Genomic DNA, 17,778 nt, shown 5'->3' on the forward strand with positions numbered 1-17,778 from the left:
AAATTAGAAACTTGTTTCTATTCCCTTTTTAATTACAACGTGAGAGTTGTATAAAGATTACTTTCGTGTTTCTACTTCCGCTTTCATTTTATTACCGTTTTGTCCACAATATTAAATTAGAAACTTGTTTCTATTCCCTTTTTAATTACAACGTGAGAGTTGTATAAAGATTACTTTCGTGTTTCTACTTCCGCTTTCATTTTATTACCGTTTTGTCCACAATATTAAATTAGAAACTTGTTTCTATTCCCTTTTTAATTACAACGTGAGAGTTGTATAAAGATTACTTTCGTGTTTCTACTTCCGCTTTCATTTTATTACCGTTTTGTCCGCAATATAAAATTTGAAACTTGTTTCTGTTTACTTTTTAATTACGATGTGAGAGTTGTATAAAGATTACTTTCTTGTTTCTACTTCCGCTTTCATTTTATTACCGTTTTGTCCACAATATTAAATTAGAAACTTGTTTCTATTCCCTTTTTAATTACAACGTGAGAGTTGTATAAAGATTACTTTCGTGTTTCTACTTCCGCTTTCATTTTATTACCGTTTTGTCCGCAATATAAAATTTGAAACTTGTTTCTGTTTACTTTTTAATTACGATGTAAGAGTTGTATAAAGATTACTTTCTTGTTTCTACTTCCGCTTTCATTTTATTACCGTTTTGTCCACAATATAAAATTAGAAACTTGTTTCTATTCCCTTTTTAATTACAACGTGAGAGTTGTATAAAGATTACTTTCGTGTTTCTACTTCCGCTTTCATTTTATTACCGTTTTGTCCACAATATAAAATTCGAAACTTGTTTCTGTTCACTTTTTAATTACGATGTAAGAGTTGTGTAAAGATTACTTTCTTGTTTCTACTTCCGCTTTCACTTTATTACCGCAATTCTAACATTCACAATCTAAAATTAGAAACTTCCATCAAAACAAAAGTGCATTGTTGAATATCTAACCGAAAATCTCGTCTATTTTCGAAATGATACATCTTATCGGAGTTTTTCTGGAAAACATGAGAAAGTAACAGTCAGAGATTATCACGAATGATTAGTTTGTGACATAACTTTGCGACAACAATTAATTATATTTAAACCGGAGCATACGGAAGCAGAAGTGTTACATCTTGTACCATCCATCAAGCGAGGCAAAACTTTCAAGAAACAATGAAGTATCTTAGTATCGTATTATTGGTTTTAGCCAAACTTGTTTCATCTCTTAGGCCGCTAAAGGTTGATATGTGCGAGCATCCACCGCTAATGAAAGATTTTGATTACAGAAAAGTGAGTAATAATTAAATTACTCTTAATCTTATTATGCTCTTCTTGAAACCAATATTAATCCGACGTACAAATAATTTTTTTATGTGCCTAAAAGTCTATTTACTTTCCTTTTTGTTGATCGATAATGGAGTTAATTTTCTTCTTCTTTTTAAATGCTAAAGTTAAAGCTTGATTTCCAATTTCAGTTTTAACATATTTATCATAGTTTCAGTTTTAACACATTTAACATAGTTTTAACATATATATCAGTTTTAACATAAAGCATTTTCAATTTTAATATATCGTTTGTGAAAAAATAGTTCTTTTTTTCGTAATTTTTTAAATGTCTTTGTCTTTCAATGCCTGTCCCTTTTAGTTTTTGCTGAAAAGGAAAACATTGACTAAAGTTTACTATTAATATTATCTTTTTTAGTGGTAGTAGGTAGTACTCATTTCTTGTAAAGGTGAACAATTATTCATACGTTCTAAATATATTCTACATTTACGTTCTACATACGTATTCGTATAATAAAATGTTACAATTTGTCCATATATTTTGGTGCTTTTTTCTTATTTTTTATTTTTTTTAAAATTCTGCTAGTAGTAATATTTTACAAATAACATCAAATTCTTTGCAGAAATTTTTTAAAATAATTACAATTTTTTAAAAATTTTATTTGGAAAAAATACTTTTAAATATATTTATGATATTTTCCATTTTTATGTGATATAAAATAAATGTCGTTGCTATTTTTGAAATAATATTTGAAGTCAATTTATGAAGTTATCTCCTTTGTCTGAAACTCATTTTTGCTTATCTTAGTTGCTTAATGTTGTATTTTTCCTTTTCCTTTTTTGGATATTAACATTTCAGTCAATTTATTTATAAATATAAATTTTTATTAAATTTTAACAATTGAATTTCTTTTTCTAAATTTTTAGCTCTTTAACTTTAATAAATAAATGAACCAGATTACAAAATTTAAACATATATCATGTAATTATCATGATGTTCTTAGATAAATACTTTGCAACTTTTTTTAAGTTTCATTAACGTTAACTAACTTTTAAAAAATCATACTAATTAGTTGACTTGACAAAATTTTTAATAATAAATTCATCTAATTATTTAACTCAAAATGAGCCAAAAAACAATTTTTAAAATACTATTTAGCATTCTGGTGCATTTCTTTCTTTAAAATTATAAAAACTCCTTTTTTCTTTTGCATTTTGATTTTTTTCAGTGAATAAACTTCAAAAATATCTTATTATACATATTTTGGATATGGTAATAAGAAAAACATCGATATAAATACTAATGAATTCAATATTCTACTAAAATGTATATTTTCAAGTTTTCTGAACAATTTGATAAGCATATGAAAGTTGTAAAATAAGAGTTTTTAAGCAATAATTTAAAAAAAATGAAATTATTTTTCTGTTGTGTATAAATCATAAAATAATTTATCAATTAATGTACTTTACTGCAACTTTGAATAATCAGCTTATAATGATTAGCATCATAAAGAGTGTGAATGGCACTTGATATAAATTGTGGCTTATTATTTTGAGGATAGAATATTTGTTATAAATAGAGATTTGAATGTCATAAATCTATTAAAGAGTGGCAATTACACACAATTTAATAAAAACTTGTTTTGGTGTTTATTTAGATTAATTGAAATTTAAATATTTAACAATATACCTAACATACGCTACAGTAAATTTATTATTTTAATCTAATTAATGATACTTTTCATTGTAATAAATATTGATAGAATCAGAGAATGAAGTTTGAATGTAAATGATCTATGTGGAATGACGCTTATTGGTATGAGGTACCATAAATGTAATTTAGTTTTACACATTACTGAATTATAAATTAATTTTCGATTAAGGAAGCGTAATAAAGATGGATGTAAATAAAATACGTATTAAAACTATAATATATAAATAATTAATTTGTTTTAATTTATTAAAACTATAATGAATCTATTGTAGTATTTCAGACAAATTATTTTAACTTATTAAGATGTTAAAAGACCCAGTAATGTTTAATTTTCTCAAATTTTTTCTATCTTAAAACAATAATACTCTAAAACTTTAAAAAAAGCTCCACGAAACATGCAATGTGAAAATATATTTATATTGTATTTTAAATAGTTTTTAAGTTTTACTTTCACTTTTTCTTTATAAAAATTAGAAAATAAATACAAAACGCATGAAATTTTAAATTTTTTTAAAATTTTTTAACGATTATATCAAAGCATGTAGACAGATCAAAGTTTGGATAAGTTTTATAAAATTGATAAAAAAATCGATATTAAAACGTAATGTATTTATTTTACATCAAAGTTAAAAAATAGCATAACTTTTTTAATGTTTTTAAACTTAAATTATTTAAAATCTACAAGAGTTGTTAGCAAGTTTTTAATATTTATTAAATTAGTCAATTACTCAAAAATATCAAAAATATTAGACATTTTTATAAAAAGATTCAAGAATAGCAACTTTATTTTAATTTTCATATTTCTGTACTTAGAGAGGAAATTTAAAAACTCAGTTCTCCACTTATAGAAACATCTCCTCCGAACATGATTTCATTCAAAAAACCGTTTATTATTGTTTTATATTTTAGCAAAAATAATTGAACTTCAAGGCATATCTAATAAATGAAGGATATGAAAAATATTTCAAATGAAAGATATGAAAAATATTTAAAATGAAGGATATGAAAAATATTTAAAATGAAGGATATGAAAAATATTTAAAATGAAGGATTTGAGAAATATTTAAAATGAAGGATATGAAAAATATTTAAAATGAAAGATAGGAAAAATATTTAAAATGAAAGAAATGAAAAATATTTAAAATGAAGGATATGAAAAATACTTAAAATGAAGGATATGAAAAATATTTCAAATGAAGGATATGAAAAATATCTAAAATGAAGGATACGAAAAATATTTAAGAAAATTTACTGTTATTACTAAAGTCGTTTTCTTTTTCTTTAGATGGGTGGTAGATGGTATGAGTTTGCAAGACTCCCTAACCCCTTCCAGTACCTCATGCCTCAAAGATGTAACACTCAGTACATGACAGTAACAGATGGAGGTTTGAATTTCAACACATCTATGATAGAAGAGAGGTACATTTTTGTGATTTGATGAAATAAGTTATAAATTGTATAAAAACATCCCAAATATGTTTACAAAGCATATTTTCTGATAAAAATCATCTATTGGAGAATTTGGAGGAATGAATAAATTCTTTATACTGATAGCCGATATTAATGCATTATTCAGAACGTCAAACGCAATGGCCCAGTGATCAGACTGAACTGTCATTGCAAAGAACTGGTGTTTGATTTAAAGTGGCGGCTTTAAGCCCATCCAGCTTCTGATTTATGAGTACCAGCTTGTCTAGGAAGTAAATGTGGCCTGTACGTAGTGCCAACAAGATTGCCACTATCATGCTGTTGTCACGAAATTATGGACCCTTAACCTGCATGACCCCCCTGGCGAAAATGATTTACTTTACTCATAAATTCATAGAATTGTAGTGTTTTTGAAATATTTTTCTCTATCTTTTTTAAAAATCCTAATAATATTTTTAGTGCTTAAATAAATTCTCTATATTATATGCAAAAATTAACATAGTCTTAAACACTTACAATTTCAGTGTTTTCGAAATCACTCTTAAGGAGACTTTATACGGCTGTAGAAAAATTTCACAGCAAATTTTATTTAACCTCCAATGCTGATTTAAAATTAAAAGCTTAGAGAAAAGTCGTATATAAGAGATTTAGAGTAAATCATTAAATTCTAAATGATGAAAATGTTCCAAATGCAGAAATCAACATAGATAATATGAATTTTAATTAATAATACAGTACTATTTATAAATCGTGAAAAAAGGCAGATCAAGCCAAGAGTAAATAAAAAGAGAAAACTTTTCATCTCCTGCCAAACCCTACGCTTACCCCAGTTGTGGGTGGGAGGAGAGGACGGTGGAAATACGTTTCGAAAACCTCTGCTGCTGTGCCCCTAAACGTTGCTATGTCTTTTATACACCGGGACTGCACAGAATCTTGGGGTATCGGTTTACATTATGTCTATCGATACTAGCCTTCTTCCCTGTGCATATTCTTTGTTCGAGCCACGACAGATTAAACGCACACTTTGCCGTGCATAAACTCCGGTTGTTTTGTCAACAGCTTGGATAGAACTCATGACCTCCAAATCTCCAACAGCCCTCCGTCCTAATGCTCCACAGGAGCGCTTATTTTAAAAGCATTTAAATAATCAAATTAACAAATTTTTGAATAATATTAGTTTACTGATCTCTATTCTTCTTAATACTATGTAAAGATAAATAAAACACTAAATGGGGGTGTTGTTAAAAAATTAAGCGTGATTAAATATAAATAAAATGCTTATATTTTTTGTAAATGCATTATTTGTTCGAAAATAAATTATTGTTTTCTTAAATTTAAGGCTTAAATTATGGAATGCAATATCTTCTTATACTTTTGTTTAAAATATGTAGAAAAATATTTTTAATGCTACAGATTAAAGTTGTGTTATTTTTATCACTAAACTTTAAAGTAACGCTATACCTTAGTGTTTTATCATCAAGTAGCCAATGTGATATTATCTTTCAATAATTAAAAAATTATTTTATAGTACTGGATTCGAGATCAATTTCAATGGCGGTCTATTTCCATATCCTGAAGCGCCATATCATATGAAATTTACCATTGAAATGGGTGAGTTATGCTTACGATAAAAAATAAATCAATTATAAATTGCTTGAGTATTGTCAAATAATTACGCATAAATTCCTCAAAATCAAAAAAAGAAGTTATATTTTCGTGAACTATAAATGTGCCTTACATAAAACTATAATGTGTGGTTCACAACTTAGGAAGGATTGTATACGATCTGATTGATTACACGTACTTCTCTAGAAAATAATGTTTGAAGTTGAAAATAATTGAAAAAGTTGTTAGATTTAGAACAAAATACATTTAGTTTGTTTTTTGAAAGTCTTCCTAATGCTTTGAACGATGATTTTTTGAACTGAAAACAGATTCTCTAATTAAATACATATTTAAAGAAAATTCATTGCCGAATTAAACATGTGCATGTTATTCAAAAGTTTGTATAAACCTGTCTTTGCGAATCAAATTTTTCAACACTTAAACAAATAAAAGGACAAAGTGACAAATAGATTGTACGTTGAATATGATTTGCGTAGAACTTTATCACCACTAATCCATGTACCATCCAAAGCTTGATCCAAGAGTTCCCTTGTCTGCTGAATTACGTTCTAACAAGGTTGCTGAGTTAAATGTTGATAGTCGTAAGCTCAACTTTGGATCTACTCTTCAGCGCAGGGTTTTAAAATAAAATAATAATATACTGACTTTAACCTATCTTAGCCCAAAGGTGCACGAACACATATATAATAAGTATATAACATAAACGCATATATAATAAATATTTTTATTAACACTGTCGTGAATATTTTTCAAAAATTTTATTTTTCTGCTGTTTTTAATGGTTTTGAAGACATTTTATAAAATATTAGTAATTCAATTAGAGTAAATACTTTCCATTGAGAAATTTTCAAGACACGCTCGCTTTTTAATTTCAAGCTGTGTTCGAAGAAGTCAATTTTTTGAAACTGTATAATTATTCCACTGGAGATTTATTATATGTTTTTATAATGGGTTAAAATTGTAAGTTCTGAAAATAAAATTTAAAAAAACAATCATAAAAAATTAAAAAAGTTTAATTAAAATTTAATGGTGCGCTAACGCACTATTAGCCATATGCATGAGAAATAAGCAAAATATGAAAACCCACTTTTAATGGAAGGTTTCCGGGTTTTATTGAAAATTTTGAGGGATTTCTTTGAAATTTACTAAATAGATTGCTACCAATACTAATTCTCTCTAAACTAGTGCCTTCTGGATACCATATTCTTTTTGGTATCCAGAGGTATACATATTCTGTATACCAATTCTTTCTGGATACCATACACCTCCTCAAATAGATATGTACTGGTCTTTGGATGAGGATATAGGACTGTTAATAATTCCGAAATGATTGAGTCAAAGCAGATTTAAAAGCATAAAGCAAAATATTCATTTGCCGGATGATTCTTGTCTTGATAAAACAGCCAAATTTGATAAGATACGCCAAATTCTTATGCACAAAAACCTAAAATATCTACAATTTGGAATATTTTTTCAACGTTTGTCTATTGACGACGAGATGGTACCTTACTTCGGAAGGCATTCATCAAAAATGTATATAAAGGGGAAGCCCGTAAGATATGGATTTAAACTTTGGTGTTTGTGCTCGTCTGATAGATACCTTTTCCAATTTATTTCTTATGGAGGTACAAGCGTCATATGAAGATACTTAGAATTGTTATAAAATCTGAGAAGCACAAAACTTATTTTGATAACTTTTCTCTTCCTGTGGTTTATTCGAAATTTTCTTTGCATCTGGCACAGCTCGTACAAATCGCATAGCTGGTTGTATATTGGGTGACTCCAAAAATATGAAAAAAAAATAAAAACATGGTACATCTTACAATTTTGTATTCAGAAAGGATGCAGAAACATGTGCAATAAAATTGAACGACAATGCTGTGGTAACAAGTGTTATTAATAACGGTACCATTTTGTCCCTTGTAAATGCCAAACGATGCAGTTGCAAAGAAAGTAAAGACGTTGTGATTTCATAACCCACCGTTATTTCGGATTGCAATAAGCATAGGGAAGGTGTAGACCTACATGACAATAGCTAATTTCCTCATCAAGATTCAAGGTAAGAAATGGTGGTAGCCATTAATTACAAACATCATTGATAGAGTTATAGTAAATTCATGGAAGATACATAGAATTTCATCTAGATCAAAAATATCCCTTATAGACTTTAGATCTTATATAGCGATTTCCCTACTAAAATCTGAATCCAAGAATAATCCATCAAGTGAAAGTATGTACATTGCAAGTTACCCTCCTAATAAAGGTCGCTCATCATCCGCAGCTCTACCAAAAGAAGTACGGACTGAGTGAAGCGGACATACAATAAGTGAGCATGAAAAAAAAAGCTCTCAGACGGTATAAAGTGTGTAAAAACCACGCGATTTATTTCTGCATCAAATGCAAAGCCCATTCGTAACCAAAATGCTTCGAATATTTCCATTAAAAATATAACTTTTGAGCTAAATGAATTGTTCATCGAACTGGCCAATGATGCGTTTACGCACCATTTTATTTCTTGAATAAAGTATTATTTTTCATATACGAAACTTATTTTTTGTCTTAACCAATGTATTTTAAACATATTTCACTGAAAATAATACGACATTTAATAAAATTTCTATCCTTGGCCTGAAATGGGTAAAATAATTCTAATACAGGTTTTAACGATAGCAGAAGAAAATTAAACCTTTAAGCAATTTTATAAATGCTTTAAGTGTGTGTTAGTACGAATTATATTTAACTCTCATTATTTATTTAATATAGTTTTCATAAATTAAAATTTTTAATGAATAATTTTGTTTACAACTTTTGTTTCCGTTGTTCATTTTAAACTGTAAAAACAATTTTCTACTTCAAGTTCTAATTAAAGGTTAAATATCGATAAGAATTTCATAAAACAAAAATAATACTTATACTAATGAATGTAAATACGTATTTGCTGGCGGAAATGGTGCTAGCTAAATTTTTTTAACCATTATTAAATCTGTTAATTTTGATATAGACCATATCAAATTCCTTAAATTCATTCTGATTTTATCTATCTCATTTTGAAATTGAACCCTGTTTCTTTGAATGAATAATAAATAATTAAAATAACCTTCTCACTTTAGTACCATTTCTTATAATTATTTGCATTTTTTGTAATATTACAGATAAAAAATAGTTTTTTGGTAAACATTAAAGAAATTATAATCGAAAAAAATGGATTTGATCCGAATAGGATGAAGGAGGATTAGAGTATGCTATATCTAAACTACCCTTAAATAGATTGATAAAAAGTAAATATTTTAAGCCAAGAAGCGAAAAAATTTTTTCCCTCCGTGATATGAATTTTTTTTAAACTTTAATTACCTGAGAGAATTATAATTAGATTAAAACAATTAAAAAAGCTTTGTTGATAACAAAAAAAAAACTTTAAAATAATAAATTCAAGCTTTTATAAATACTTTGAAGATTATCCTAAAAAATTTAAACGGTGAAGAATTCATTTATTTATTTTTAAGCCATTTTAAAACTATATACATTACAAAAGTTTATACTTTATAAAATAAGTAATTTATTTTGAACAAACAAAAAATAATCACTAAATATTTAGCAACATATTAAATATTTAATAGCATATTTACAACAATAAACATGTATTAATATTCAATAACAAAAAATGTAATGTTTAGATGTTACATATAGATAGTTCAGTGCGAAAAAAAAGGGGGGAAAAAAGGACCACCCTGAATAACTGTAGATCTAATAATCGGATCTTCACGTTCAAGAGCTCAATTTTAATGGTTCGAATGGTTAACCTCAAATAAACTAATTAATTGATGCTGAAGATATTTTGAGTTACGAAATCATAAGCATCGTTAGGTAAAAATATCAGTTTTTAAAAATTTAATTTCTCAGGAACTATTCGACTGACTTCGCACAAATTTTGTATTTTGCTACAGAAAATCATATTCTTTAAAACAGTAAAGAAAAAAAAAGTTATACTTTACAATTCAAATTTTTTCGACTATTATCAAATAGCATAATAGTTACTTTTTTTATAGAATTGTTTTGGAGAAACGAATTTTGTAACTGGGGGCAAAAATTTTTCAATTGAATTAAAAGGCTCTCTTAAAGGCTAAATAAAATTAACATGTAAGGGTTTCAAGCTTTGAACCACTGTCCTCTGTGCAGACCAAACTATTGGGACCATATTTTCCAGATTGTAGCTATTCTCTATATTTGGGGGATAAGAAATCCGAATCCACCCAAAAGAGCTATGCTTATTAAGCTACAACACGTTTTTGTGTCTGAATTCTTAATTTAAGATATCGTTTGCTCTAATTGATTATCGTATTTGTGATAGCTCCCTCTAACCATTAAGTGTCTTGAAACGTGAAGATCGAATCATTGCATCAAAAGTTATTCAATATGGTCGATTTTTTGCGCACTGTATTTTAGATCATAAATTTCCTTTTACAGCGTTATTGCTTTTGCAGCGTTTACAGCTTTTTGATTTCAAGTTATCCGACTGCATTTGACATAATTTTTTCGAAAACACCTTAAATTAAAATTTTAATTCTATTTCTGGTAAGGAGAGGTCCTAGAATAATAAATCTAAAACTAGCTTTAAAAACTGATAAAATACTTTTTTCTACAAAATAAGGGCACATTTGAGATTAAATACTACAAATTCTCCTTGTCATGCTAAAATCTTAACATTTTTCCTAGATCAAAAATGTGTTTGCATGTGTTCTGAATTAAAATCTTTAAACACTTCATATATTCAATGAAATGGAACTAAATATAAAAAGGAAAAATTCCAAACATTTTTAAAGAGAAATATGAAAATTTTTTACTTAAACTTGATAAAAATAATAAATTCACATTTAGACATTAGCTTTTAGTTAAAAACAAAATATACGCACAAGGTTCCAAAAAATTCTTCGATATACTTTTTTTGTAATGTGTGCCATCGTAAAGAATTTTTTTCAAAATCAACGCTTTTATGAAAATGCATTTAAAATGCAAGAAAATTCCGACAACAAAAAAAAACTAATTAGTCAAAAGTTAATTTCTAAAAATTAATTATATTTGTCTTTAAAATATATTTTTTTAGAAATAAAAGAGATTAAAATACTCATGGCATAGCAAAAACAATTTAATAACGTTTTTGATAGTTAACTTCAGGTATCAATTTCGTCTGTCATCATAAAAAAAAAAATTCATTTCAAAAAATTGAAAGGTTTTGCAAATTTAATGAGCTAAACATAGATAGTAAAAAATTCGAAGCTTTCTTCGGAATAGTTCATTTTTAACCAAATGTTTACATTAATAACTATCATATTTTTGCCCAAGGAACTTAACTAAAAAATTTAAATTGTTAAAAAGTAAACATAACTTCGAAAAAAGGAGTAGTTTGTGTAATCTTCTATTTGAAAAATTTTTTAAGTCACATTATTTATTCAATTATATATTATTTAATTAGATTTTAAGTTATATTATTTTACCCATTAGAATTAATTGGACGTCGTTATTGGTATATTGCGTTTGAAACAATACCACTTAAATAAGTCGCTATATATGAATAGATGGGCTTATAACTTTTTCAAAACCATGATTCATCCAGCGTTCTTATAAGTCATAAATAAAATTCCTGAATTATATCTAAAATGTAAATGTTTTGTAAAATTTCTAGTTTGACTGAATAGGCTGACATTGTTAATGCTAAATGGGACAAAAATATAAAATTTTTAAAATTATGTAATTTTACTCATCATCATCATAGTTGGCCAGACAGTCCAATGTGAGTCAATGCCTTCCTCTGAAGATTTCTCCATGACAACTTCCGATTCATATTTGATCTCAAATTCTTTTCATTAATTGTAAGAAAATCAGATTCCACTGAGTCAGTCTATCTCAACCGCGGCCTTCCCAGTTTATGTAATTCTACTATTGAGAAAAATTATTTGATAGCTATTCTATACTGTAAAAACTATGGAGTAACTATCTCTTTTAATTTGATGCTGAACAAACAGAAAATTGCGTAAAAAATTTTGTCGCAAGTAAATGATAAATCAGACTTTCATATAAAATTAGGAAGGAAGAGCTAAATCGAAAACTGTTATAACAGAGAAAAAAGTTTACGTGAATTTAATATATAAGCTAAATATTTTCGTCACCAAAAGCACCAATGTTGGTGCAATTTTTAAATCGTCTGACGAGTTCACGTGGTTTGTTGATGTTGTCTTCTATACATCTACAGAAACTAAAGTTGGTGTAATTTTTTAATCGTCTGACGAGTTCACGTGGTTTTTCGATGTTGTCTTCTATACATCTACAGAAATTAAAGTTGGTGTAATTTTTAAATCGTCTGACGAGTAACGTGGTTTGTTGATGTTGTCTTCTATACATCTACAGAAACTAAAGTTGGTGTAATTTTTGAATCGTCTGACGAGTTAACGTGGTTTGTCGATGTTGTCTTCTATACATCTGCAGAAACTAGAGTTGGTGTAATTTTTAAATCGTCTGACGAGTTAACGTGGTTTGTTGATGTTGTCTTTTATACATCTACAGAAACTAAAGTTGGTGTAATTTTTAAATCGTCTGACGAGTTAATTTGTTGATGTTGTCTTCTATACATCTACAAAAACTAAAGTTGGTGTAATTTTTAAATCGTCTGACGAGTTAACGTGGTTTGTCGATGTTGTCTTCTATACATCTACAGAAACTAAAGTTGGTGTAATTTTTAAATCGTCTGACGAGTTAACGTGCTTTGTCGATGTTGTCTTCTATACATCTACAGAAACTAAAGTAGGTGTAATTTTTAAATCATCTGACGAGTTAAAGTGGTTTGTTGATGTTGTCTTCTATACATCTACAGAAACTAAAGTTGGTGTAATTTTTAAATCGTCTGACGAGTTAAAGTTGGTTTGTTGATGTTGTCTTCTATACATCTACAGAAACTAAAGTAGGTGTAATTTTTAAATCCTCTGACGAGTTAAAGTGGTTTGTTGATGTTGTCTTCTGTACATCTACAGAAACTAAAGTTGGTGTAATTTTTAAATCGTCTGACGAGTTAACGTGGTTTGTGGATGTTGTCCTCTACAGAAACTAAAGTTGGTGTAATTTTTAAATCGTCTGACGAGTTAACGTGGTTTGTCGATGTTGTCTTCTATGCATCTACAGAAACTAAAGTTGGGGTAATTTTTAAATCGTCTGACCAGTTAACATGGTTTATCGATGTTGTCTTCTATACATCTACAGAAACTAAGGTTCGCAGTTGAAATTTGCTTGTATGTTTTTAGTTATGCAATAAGGATATTTTTATTCACTTTTTAAGCGTCTGTAAACAGTATAAAATAATTTAATTATGCATAATTTCTTGTTGTTTCTGCTCTGTAAGCTTAGTTCGAGTTCGCCTTACTATTCTCTGCGCTTATGTTTGATTTACAAACTAAATTTATATTAAAAATTAATCCTGAATTAGTTATTCTTACTTTATATTATTTTGTAAAATTAACTTCACTAACTCTTGTGTATATCTTATCTTACTATTATAAATATCAGTGTTACTGAATTCCAAAAATAATTATAAAAATGGCGGCAGCTATTTTACACCAAGTAGTATGAAAGAACATTCTTGGTGTTTCACTACACCTGGAACTGTTCTTAGTTTTACTCCTTCACTACTTTTTTGTTGTTTTTCTTACACTGCAAGGTGATCAAAATTTTTTCTTTTGTATTCATAAAAAAGTTCATTTAACAAATATTGATTTTTTAAAATTACAACTAAACATCAATATTCTAATACTAATTAACAAGGAAAAATATGTTTAAAGCAATATTTTAATATATAAAAGTGGTTTGCCATGATTCATATCATTATCCTACATAGTTTAATAGCATATATGAATTTTTTTAATTATGTCTGATATAATTTAAATAAATTATAGTTGGATTGGAAGATTGGGTGGATATTGTTGATGCTAAATATGATGAATACGTTATTTTGTATCATTGCAAACCGATTGGAGCATTCAGATTTGGTAAGTTTGCTTCTCAATAATTAAACTTAATATCTTTAGATTCATAATATGATAAAAGATTTGAAGCGTTAAGAAAAATCACGCTTATTTGTTGAATTTTTTTTAAAATTGTTATTATCAAACTAAAATTTAAGTTATATTTTAATGTCTGAAACTGCTAAAAATATTTTAAATAAATTTTTGTTAGAAAAGCTATAGCTAATAATTAATTTATCAGTTGAATTCATAAATATCTTTTAAAAACAAATTTAAATAGTTGATGCTTTAATTATATAGTTTATTTATACTTGTAACTTATTAATGCACCAAAATATTTTACATGTGAATAAAATATATGGATTAATATTTTCTCATTTATTTTTACCCATGATTGATAATTAAAACCTAGCTGCCTAACTTAAATTAAAGTAATTTTGTTGGCATCGTTAATAGTTATTCTCTTTAGTAGAAAAGTTTCAGGAAAGCAAATATTCTAAGGCAATTGAAAAATTTGGTTCTTCGCAAATTTCGCCGGCATTTTGCGATTCATTAAGCTAATGGGAAGAGTCTTCTGTATTTTCCAGTCTTTCTTATATGTTTTTGTACTTTACAATCAGCTTACACGCCCTCTGGCTAATTAGAGAAAGTATGAAGAATAGTCGGGACAATATATAAGGAATCTTAATTTGCTTAGACTTATTGCTTAGACTTTAAAAGGGATATTTACAATAAAATTTTAATAATGTTATTTGAAATACACCCTTAAGAAAGTTATTTGTAATAAAAATTTACATCTCTCGGCTTATTTCAAACTGTGTAAAAATAATTCAAGATAATTGATTAAAGAATGATTGATGTTCTGAGGTACAAAGATATTTCGGTAAGTGTGTTTCACGCAATAAGCCTAAAAATTATAATACAAGTTAGCGGCGAGTAGTTGCAAAGAGCTAGATTATTCAATTAACTTATGCCAAATGCAAATATGCCTTCTTTTGAAATGTCAATGTCTGCTATTTTTGGAAAGAAGTATAAAGTTCATTTATGAAAGCAACAATATAAGTCGCACGAGATATTTACGGTCTAAAAATTTTTTTGTCAATCAGAAATTTTTGTCATATACTGATCAATTACTTTTCTCTTAATAATAGTAGTTTTTCTAAACTAGTATTCTCAAAGAAAAGTTTTTTAGAGAAAAAAGGGCAATTGGATAAATATTATTGTATATTAATTATTCAAGTATACAATTTGCAGATAGAACTGCATTTCATAAATAAAAAAATTCGAAATTGCGAGAAAAACAAAAATTAGGGGAGATATTAGAATTAACAAAATTATTGGTTGCACTTTAATTTCTTAACAAATATTAAAAATCAAGAATTCGTACTAATAATTGTATTAATTTATACAAAGATGCAAATGTTCGATTTTGTTAAAAAAAATTCAGAATTTTAATTTAAATCTAGTTATAAAGGTTTACTAGAGTAACTAACATAAGCAAAAACAGAGTTTTCCCAGAAATTAAATATAAATTAATAAGCATTTCATAAAACATACAAGAGAAAAATTCAAGCTTTTGTTAGAATTTTCTTTAAACAACTGTACTAATCAACAAGATAAAGAAAACTGATTTGTTTTGCTCAAAAACAGCTAGTTTTAACAATGATTTCGATTCGTAATCAATACACAAAAATTATATTGAAACCGACTTTTTTGTTTCTAATTTTTGTTTGAATAGCTTTTATAAAATAGCTTAATAAATATTTATGAAGCTATTCATTTAGTTTATGCAGAACAACTTTTGGTTATCTTGTATGAAATGTAGACCACACTCTCAGAAATGAAACTTTCACTTTTCGAAATTCAGAAATTCTTCAGCTATATTTCGTTAATTTTGATAATTATTTCGTCACGAAATCACGTGATTTGTGACGTAACGGAAACTCTCAAATATACGACGAAAATATTTTCTCAGCTCGAAATCTTATTGTAGCACATTGTGGGAGATCAACTAGAGTGGCGAAATAAGCCGACTGCGCTGTATGGTGGTCAAAAAGTTAGCCTAGAGCCAGAAGATCCAGGGTTCGAATCCCGCTTATGGCATGGGTGTAATTTATCCCTCAGTTCTATATGTCTTTCTTGTGTTCCTATGGTGACATTGATCCAGTTATATGGTGCCAACGATAAAGTGGTTACAGACAAAGTTAGATAAACTAAGCACTGCATTTTCAGAAAAAAGAATAGAATGACGAAATATTTCCTTACAGTAGACAAAATTTATTTGCTCAGAGAAGTGACTATATTTATTTCGTAATTTGGCAAAATATTTGCTCGGAGCATATACCCGGAAACGGTTTCGTCAAAAACGAAGAATGTATCATTAAATTTGAGAATCCATTTTTTACATTGCATAAATTAGTCTACCTTAAGTTTCCAAAGTTGCATATCTTCTTATTATAAATAAACAATACATTATTATATTTGCTACGATCTCTAAATCCTAATATATTTTATCTTTTATTTAGCTTTTGGGTGGATTTTGACAAGGGAAAAAGAACTTAGCGAGGAAAAGAAAGAGAGGTTGCTGAAAAAGGTCAAGAGTTATAATCTAGGACCAAGACTAGAATATGAAAGTCAAAAGAAATGCTATGATTGATCTTAAAAATGCATCTTGGTTTTATCTTTCTTTGTATTTGAAATAAGGTTCTCATTACTTTTTGTAAAGTATTCATAATAAACATTCAATATAAAGATAAAGCAGTGCCAATTTGCTTCCGCTTAAATATATAGATTATTAAAACAGAAAAATTTTATCCTTTTAGAAATAAAACACATTTTTATGCAAAGCAAATGAATATATAAAACGAAAGAATATATTTTAAATATAAAGAAAGAGAACGCAATGAACAATTAAATTTAAGCAATAATTTCAGTAGAGATGACATTTTGCTTATAAATACATACATTTTCAAATGATTATGAAAATGTAATGTAACCAAACCATCCATATAAAAATTTTTCAACAAATCAATGTTTAAATTAAAAATCTGGCAATTTTTTTTTAATGCATTTCTCCCCTGTGGAAAAAGAAATAGAGATTACCAGAATACGGTAAAATCTACTGTGTTTCTGACTCTATAAGAACATAAGAAATCTCAGTACTTTTTACTGGTACTTTGGAGACGAGTTTGGTAAAATTAACAATAAAATATGATAAAATTAAAAATAAAATATGATAAAATTAACAATAAATTATGATAAAATTAACAATAAAATATGGTAAAATTAACAATAAAATATGGTAAAATTAACAATGAAATATGATAAAATTAACAATAAAATATATATAATAAAATAACAATGAAATATGACATGTGATTAAAATTTTGAAAAATCAGTAAAATCTGGTAATTTTATCATGATACCTTAGAGCAGCAATTCCCAAATGGTGTTTCGCAGAACCCAATGGTTACGTGAAAGAGATAATGGAGTTCAGAAACTTCTGTGAATTTTTGAAATCTGTAACTATATTTATATCCTATCAATAATTCATTATTCACTTGTATTTTGATTGTTTTTATGAAATTATTTAAAATAAAATTCAAATAATTCATTCCTTTTATTTAAAATAAAAGTGGCTAAAATTCAAAATAAAGTAGTCTTTTAATGCCTAATACCCACTTAATTGCATCATATATTGTACACATTTTTGCGATAAGAAATCACTG

General features: G+C 27.1%; 1 protein-coding gene across 1 annotated transcript; it reads left to right on the forward strand.

The window, feature by feature from the left end:
- The first annotated feature begins 1,073 nt into the window (after positions 1–1,073).
- On the forward strand, positions 1,074–16,807 carry LOC107456661 (apolipoprotein D). The gene is made up of 5 exons (XM_016074590.4): positions 1,074–1,282; positions 4,276–4,409; positions 5,947–6,029; positions 13,982–14,074; positions 16,576–16,807. The coding sequence occupies exons 1-5, from the start codon at positions 1,166–1,168 to the stop codon at positions 16,704–16,706; spliced, it is 558 nt and encodes a 185-aa protein (XP_015930076.1). The 5' UTR covers positions 1,074–1,165; the 3' UTR covers positions 16,707–16,807.
- The last annotated feature ends 971 nt before the right edge of the window (positions 16,808–17,778 follow it).

The sequence above is a fragment of the Parasteatoda tepidariorum genome, chromosome 2 (genome assembly GCF_043381705.1).
Source record: "Parasteatoda tepidariorum isolate YZ-2023 chromosome 2, CAS_Ptep_4.0, whole genome shotgun sequence".
Lineage (NCBI taxonomy): Eukaryota > Metazoa > Arthropoda > Arachnida > Araneae > Theridiidae > Parasteatoda > Parasteatoda tepidariorum.